The 7,726-nt window shown below is 42.5% G+C and overlaps 1 protein-coding gene across 1 annotated transcript; it reads left to right on the top strand.

Annotated features, from left to right (window-relative positions):
- Window positions 1-912: 912 nt before the first annotated feature.
- LOC120053560 (neurotensin/neuromedin N-like) lies at window positions 913-7,197 on the top strand. The gene is made up of 4 exons (XM_039000691.1): window positions 913-1,001; window positions 2,084-2,145; window positions 4,367-4,594; window positions 7,060-7,197. The coding sequence occupies exons 1-4, from the start codon at window positions 941-943 to the stop codon at window positions 7,195-7,197; spliced, it is 489 nt and encodes a 162-aa protein (XP_038856619.1). The 5' UTR covers window positions 913-940.
- The last annotated feature ends 529 nt before the right edge of the window (window positions 7,198-7,726 follow it).

The following is a 7,726-nucleotide window of genomic DNA, read 5'->3' as shown; positions in this document are numbered from 1 at the left end:
TGTCTAGCTGGAGTGCACTTTCAGCACGATGATATGGCCTATGGCACAATTAGACTATAAATCAGTGTTTGGGATTACCAGTAGCCCATGGGTTTCGATAGCAGTTGTTAATCTATACAAAATAGTTATTAAGAGAAAACTGTTAATAAAAAATTAAAAAATCTATAGAATCATTCATATTTATTAATGTATGTGCTTCTTAACTGAGTTGAGGTTGACGTATTACATACTTATCCCTATCCCTTATCCCTAACCATACTTACTTCAAAGCATTCGGTCTCAAGGTAAAAGAGTGATGCAACTTTCATTTTACCACATAGATCTATAGGCTTGATGAGATGCCACTTACACTTAAAACACCAAGAAATACATTTGTTCATAGAGTATTTGTAGAGCCCTGAGTGTGTGTTCCCTGAATCCCAGTGAGACAGGGGTCTTCAGCTTCATACACACAACTCGCCTCCACAAACAAATCAGCATAACAATCAAGCTACACCACTCTAAAGTAATCAATATAAATAAATACATGTAAATAACCACATCTAAAAGTTGTATGACGCAAAACCTTGATGTGTGATGGGGGGTGATGTATGATGTCACGATGACACAGCACAGGCGCTTGTGGGTAGAGGGTGAGGGGGAGAGGAGATGAGAGAGAGAGGGGGGTGAGAGAGTGGTCCTGTGACATCATTCTACCTCTTATATACTGAGAGAATGAAGCCCACTGCTCTTCACTTCATTCACTCTATCTAAAGCCAAGAGGACACAGGCAGACACTGTCACTGACAGGAAGAAGAGAAGACAAGGACAAACAGACTGAGTACATTCCTTCTCCACCTCCGACTTCTCTGTTTCTCTCTCTTTCTGCATTTGACCCCTAACCCTATGGACTTGGGTCCTGCTTAGCTAGGTGGATTCAGAGCGTGGGATTTGTACGAAGATGCAGGCACAGCTGGCGTGTGTGCTTCTCCTCTGTTTGACGTGTGGCGTATTATGTTCAGGTAAGCACGGGCATCCTTTCACATACTTTCCTTTTGATGTTAATTCATTTGCAACCTTACTGGGTATTATTTTGGTTGCATTGTCAACTGATTAAGTTGGATTTTACCTTGAAAGAACAGGAAATGGTCTCAGAGACGAGGGACCAACTGAATTACTCTCATCTGAAACATACTTTTGCAACAGGTGGATTTCACCACGCACACTTTAGTTATCTTATCTATTCACATCCATTGATTACCCAGGTATTTATCTTATTTATTCACATACATTGACTACCCACATATTCCTATCAAGAAGGCATAACTGCTCTGAGATATTTCTTGTGCAAAGCTCTAGTAGGGTAGACCTGCAGAGCTACGGGGTGTGTGCATACCTCTGTTCTAGCACAGCACAATGTATCCATCTAATTGTTTAATCAATGCCCTAGCCTAGGTGCCTCAGGTGTGGGGAAGCCAACTGAAGCGCTCCAGGACATCACACTGCTCGGTTGAGCTTATTAAGCACTTATCTCCGTCAGAGAAACAAACTGTTTTGTAGATGTTGCTGTGGGATGTGGGTGATGGAAAGGGGTGAATGGATCTAGCTGCGCCCCAAAAAGCCTTGACTTCGTGGCTTAAGGAGCAAAAGGGATTTGATTCAACATCAAGTTGAATCAAGTTCAACATCAATTTTGACATCTAAGCACGATTTGGCTATCTGAACTCTGTGACACGCTCCGAAATGGAATGTAAAAACATTTGTTAAGTCGAGCTGTTTTTGCTTGAGCTTTACTGTACCTTTTGCCGAGGTTTGATGGGTCACAATGGATCAGGCTCTAACAGAACGTTAATCGTCTTTAAAGCAGCTCGTTAGGAATAGTCTACGAGGGCTAAATTGCCACCAAACGGATCAATTAAGTTGGATAAATCTGTTGTAGACTCTGCTAGAAAAACCCAGGTGATAGAAACCACGTTTTTACTGAAATGGTTACTTCAGAATTGGAGTTGTATTTTTTATTATTATATACCTACCTGTATAATACCTTTATACCTGCACTATGATAAACCTGTGTTATAACTCTTGTTTTGTGTCTATCTGATAGATGTTGACCAGGAACAGCGGGCAATAGAGGAGGAGCTGTTGAACAGTCTCTTCACTTCAAAGGTACTGCGCTGCTTCCTCTGTGCACCTGTCAGATCTGAGGTGTGTGTGTGTGTGTGTGTGTGTGTGTGTGTGTGTGTGTGTGTGTGTGTGTGTGTGTGTGTGTGTGTGTGTGTGTGTGTGTGTGTGTGTGTGTGTGTGTGTGTGTGTGTGTGTGTGTGTGTGTGTGTGTGTGTGCCCGTGCGCAGTTAGTGCCCCCGTAGTGCAGGTGCTCTTTTATGGAGCCTGGATACGTCCTCTTTCTCTCTCGGTTTTTGTTCCAATTGAATTGGCTCATTATGGACTCTATTTGTTCATAGTTTTCACAGGTTTCTGGGTTAGTGTTAAGATATACGGTCTTTGAGATGAACACAATGTTCCATCTAGAACAATCAATAATCAATAAAGCTTTTAAAATCACTTTTTCTAATCACTTCATCACTTTTCAACTCACACATGCATACACACTCACACACAGGAACTATAAAGGTTTCAAAATGAAATCATTTAGGTATAACATAATTGCTTTTTAAAATTTTATATATGTCCATTTATCGTGCGAGATACTCCGTAGACAGACAAGAGGAAATGAAGAAGATAGAACTGGAACTAGTGGAGCCTGGAGACTGATTACCTGAGCTAATACCATTCAGATGGTCCTGACAGCAACGTAGCGCCGCGCGGCCAAAACACACACACACACACACACACACACACACACACACACACACACACACACACACACACACACACACACGTTTGCACATGAGCACACAACACACACGCACGCGTGACACGCACACACACACATACTCTCTCTCTCTCAATCCCTACTCCCTCCTCCCCACTCTGTCTGATAAACGAATGGAGATGAGAGGGACACACTGAGACACGACTATGACAAATAAGCTCTGTGATTTATCGCTTATGATGTTCCAAGGGATCCTTGGGGGGGCTGATTGTAATCGTATGTCACCAGATGACTGATAGAGTGCTCTAGATTAGAAGACACTGGAGAGGCAGAGTTGTAGTAGACACTTGTGGCTTTGTCTTTCCCTTTTTTCTTTTACACACAGATTATAAACATACATGGTTAGGTGGGGGATCCGTTTCCTAATGTTGGAATAGGTTGACTGTTGTTTCAATGACGCTTGTTTGCAGGCTGTGAAACAACAGTTTTGTTACTTCATGAAGTATCTGTCAGGCCTATTTATAACTGCTGCATGCATATGCATATGCCAGCACTTGATTTTCTTCATCGAAAATAATGGAATTAGAACATAGAATGATGACTAAATCAATTGGTAAGGTGAGATCAATTACATTTTTCCAAATTCTGGATATACCAGTAGTCACTGTCTTAAAAATGTCTGATGTTGAAATCTAGCCAGTAACTAATCTGGCCACCCAGAGCTGTCATGAGCCAAGCCAGTGACAGACAATTCAATAGAAGTGGGGACAGGGGCTACTTGAAATGGCAGTTCGTCCCTCTACTCTGGATGCTGGCATTATTGGACTGCTCCATAAAAAGGATTTTCCGTCCCTCAGTCCCTCAATAATTAACTGACAATGAGAGAGAACACACTGGGGAAAGAAGGGGCTACATCAAACTGTAATGTGAAGTGACCTTTCTGCACAATTAAAAGTGTACCTACCTCTCGTCTCAACACTCAGTGTCTTAACAAACTGTTCATTTGGAAGTAAACAAGAGCTAATTTGTATTTGAGGGCGGTAGGGTTTTCTAAATGTCAATATTGTAAGGAACTCACAGGAGTATCCAACAGACTAAGACGTCCTTTTTGTGGTTTATCCTCAGTCTGCTCAGTACAAAATAATCCACTCTGTGACATTTCTCCCCCATGGCCTCCAAATCCATATGTAATATCTAACAACTCAACAAAGGAGATGCAGAAAATAAAAGTGTTTCCTTTGCCATCCATAAAGGAAAGATGATAGCTGAGATGGGATTTAAAGTGATTTAGAAGCACCAATCTTCTGTTCCTTTTACGACTCAGTGACTGGGCTGTGCTGTGTTAACGAGTCGGCCCACGCACAGAGGCCCCAACGGGCACCGATAGGGGCCTCACACCATCCAAAACCACCAGATTATGATACAGCAGGATTGAAGCTAGTTAGATCTGACTGATCCATGAGAGAGTGCAAAGGCAAAGCACACCTATGCACACACACATGTAAGTCTTTATGTATGTCGTAGTCCTAGTATTTATTTATATGCTCCTCCTAGATGAAACAGAGCAAGCAGGGCGCCCCCTACTGGCGTGTGTCCCTGGTGAATGTGTGCAGGATGGTGAACAGCCTGATGAACAGCCTGTCGTGGAGAGAACAGGAGGAGTATAACTCTGAGGAGGAGCTGTGGGAGAGACTGGCCTCCCTTCCTGAGCCCCTGGACAAGCTTCTAGACCTACAGCAGATCTGCAGAGTGCTGCAGCCCCGAGAGGTGAGGGACACCCATATTTGGATGCATGCATACATACATACACTGGGACACACAGAAAAGGATGCACACACCACCGACACCTACAAAAACAGACGCTGATGCACGGAGAGCAATTCTCACATTTGAATCGAAAATCTGTCATGCAGACATATACATTTCGAGTGAGTCACACAAACACACACACACACGGTAAACACGCACAGGGATAAGCACTCCAGGGCCTAGATTCAATCAGATCAAGCGTTAACCGGCGAGAGCAGACACCTGCATTGCAGATGTTTTGGCGGAGTTGGCACCGTCAAATTGGTGAGCAGCTGCTCTTGCTATCATTTTCATGAAGTCACAACCACCCCACTCATGTAAAAGTTCAGAATGAGAAAGTGTCGGCCATATAGAAATAATGACGCCGAAATCAAAAAATCATTCAACTAAATAATGAGGATTTCTGTCTTCCGAATCGAGGTGTAGATTACATCTCACATTCCGGTGTTTGAACTCGTAAACAAGGCTGCGTGGGATTTCTGTTAATACGACTCAGTGCAGCCAATGGCAATGTCTACTTTAGCTATAATGCCAGGAGCCACTTGTGGATTTGACAAGTCTAACGCAGTTCCACCTCCTACACCGTCAAAACAACCGCTATGCGGATGTTGGCTGAAGCGAATCTGATTGCATCAAGCCCTTAGTCTACAGCAGGGATGGGCTCCTCAGAGGCGGAGTGGTGTCAGACTTTTCCCCCCGTCCCTAGAAAGTACAGCTGATTAAACTAATTGCATTCTAAACTGAAGATCATGAGTAGTTGATTGTTGGAGTCAGGTGTGTTAGTTGGGGCAAAAGTGTGGTCTACAGGGAGAAGCATCTCATACCCACACAAAAACACAAAAACAGGGCCACACACATATCCCTCACTCACGCTCACCCTTGGTGAGAGTCCATCCCAGGCTCCTTACAACGGTAAATATATCTCATTAAATGCACCGCCTTGTCTTCTTTCTCAAACTTCTCCATCATGTTGATATGCACATTGTCAACTCCACAGCTCCTCCCACATCATGGTAGACTCTTTAGCCTGGCTATACAGATTAGTACTTGCTTTATCATGCATGGAACAACACACGAAACACTTGTTTAAGGGCTTCTATTTAAACAGATATGCTTTCGCCACATCGTCATAGCAGTTGTCTTTCACAGTGTCGGAGGTGGAACTGCGTTAGAGTTGTCAAATCCACAAGCGGTCCCTGTCATTATACCTGATGCATAAGTACATTGCCATTAGTTGCACGGAGTCACATTACGAGAAATCCAATGCAGCTTGGTTTACAAGTCTGAACACTGGGATGTGAGATGTAATCAACACCTCAATATTATTTCTATATAGCCACATTCTCATTCTGGTAAAAAAATAATGTGACATGTCATACTCTTTTTGGCCAGACAGCATCAGATACATGGGCTACACATACAAAGACAGAGGGGCACTGTTTGCCCCGCGAGTACCTAATGCGAGTGGGACAGGTGTGGTTTCATGACAATGATCAAGAGCAGCTGCTCACCGATTTGACAGCTCCAACGCAGCTATACCTCTGACACTGCCAAAACATCAGCGGTTAACGCTGAATCTGAATGATCTAGGTCTAACACACAGCTGCATAGGGTGCTATATATGGAACATGTACTGAACAAAAATATAAACGCAACATGCAACCATTTCAAAGATTTTACTGATTTACAGTTCATATGACTAAATCAGTCAATTGAAATAAATAAATTAGGCCCTAATCTATGGGCCTCAGGATCTTGTCAGGGTGTTTTTGTGCATTCAAATTGCCATCGATATAATGCAATTGTGTTCGGTGTCCGTAGCTTTTGCCTGACCATACCATAACCCCACCGCCACCATGGGGCACTATGTTCACAACGTTGACATCAGAAAATTACGCCATACACATGGTCTGCGGTTGTGAGGCCAGTTGGATGTACTGCCAAATTCTCTAAAACGACGTTTATGGTAGAGAAATTAACATAAAATTATCTGGCAACAGCTCTGGTGGACATTCCTGCAGTCATCATGCCAATTACACTCCCCCTCAAAACTTGAGACATCTGTGGCATTGTGTTGTGTGACAAAACTGCACATTTAAGAGTGGCCTTTCATTGTCCCCAGCACAAGGTGCACCTGTGTAATGATCATGCTGTTTAATCAGATTATTAATATGCCACACCTGTCAAGTGGATGGATTATCTTGTCAAAAGAGAAATTCTCACTGACAGGGATGTAAACAAATTTATGTGCAAAATTTGAGAGAAATAAGCTTTTTGTGTGAATGGAACATTTCTGGTATCTTTTATATCAGCTCACTTCATATATTGTGTTTGTTTTTTAGGTCAATGTATAAGGAATACATTTGTTTTCATGGCATTATGCACCACAGAAGAGTCTCGGGAGTGACTTATTCTGTCTTTCTTTACAGGTGCTTGACGACTCACGAGAGAACTTAGACGCCGATCAAAACAGTGACAACCCGCTCAAAAGGAAATCACCGTATATTTTTAAGAGGCAGGTGAAAAACACCAAAGCTCGGAGGCCGTACATATTGAAGCGGAGTACATTGTACTGAACCAACCCCAGGAAGAGAAAGAAAGACACTATACGTTCTGTGGATATGTGACCATATGTGCTCTCTGTTGTCGCATTATTATTGATGTTTCCTCGGTGTCCTGCCAATACAGATGATATCTCAATCCTGTGTCCATCACTATAGGTCTCTACTAACATACTAGGCCTACTCCTACTCCATAAAGCGAGGACTAATGTAAATAAATGCAAACAAAAGCAGCAAGCAAATGTGTATCTTTTGAGAGGCTTTATATTTCTTATTTTTGTTCACTGCACAAAACAATTTATTTTAATTTCCAATGTGATTAAACAATACATATTTCAAAACCACTGAGATGTGACACGTCTTTTTTTCAAAACTAGCTGTTTATGATAACACACAACAAAATGAGAGCAAGCATTACATCACTGGTTCCCTTTCAAGTCACCTTTAAACCATCTCAGGGACCAGTCGGCAACGTCCCACGACCCGGAGCTTGAGAAACACTGATCTACATATTTCCAAGCGGTGGCGAATTTCTTCCAATTTA

The sequence above is a fragment of the Salvelinus namaycush genome, chromosome 9 (assembly GCF_016432855.1).
Source record: "Salvelinus namaycush isolate Seneca chromosome 9, SaNama_1.0, whole genome shotgun sequence".
NCBI lineage: Eukaryota > Metazoa > Chordata > Actinopteri > Salmoniformes > Salmonidae > Salvelinus > Salvelinus namaycush.
The sequence above is the reverse complement of the archived record's forward strand: the minus strand, read 5'-3'. Positions and strand labels throughout refer to the sequence as shown.

Bases quoted from the DNA above. Each gene is read 5' to 3' on its own strand.
- LOC120053560 (XM_039000691.1), top strand. From the start codon at position 941: ATGCAGGCACAGCTGGCGTGTGTGCTTCTCCTCTGTTTGACGTGTGGC. The intron at 2,146-4,366 runs GTACTGCGCTGC...TGCTCCTCCTAG, and splicing joins ACAGTCTCTTCACTTCAAAG to ATGAAACAGAGCAAGCAGGG. The intron at 4,595-7,059 runs ATTTGGATGCAT...CAGGTGCTTGAC, and splicing joins GAGAGGTGAGGGACACCCAT to GACTCACGAGAGAACTTAGA.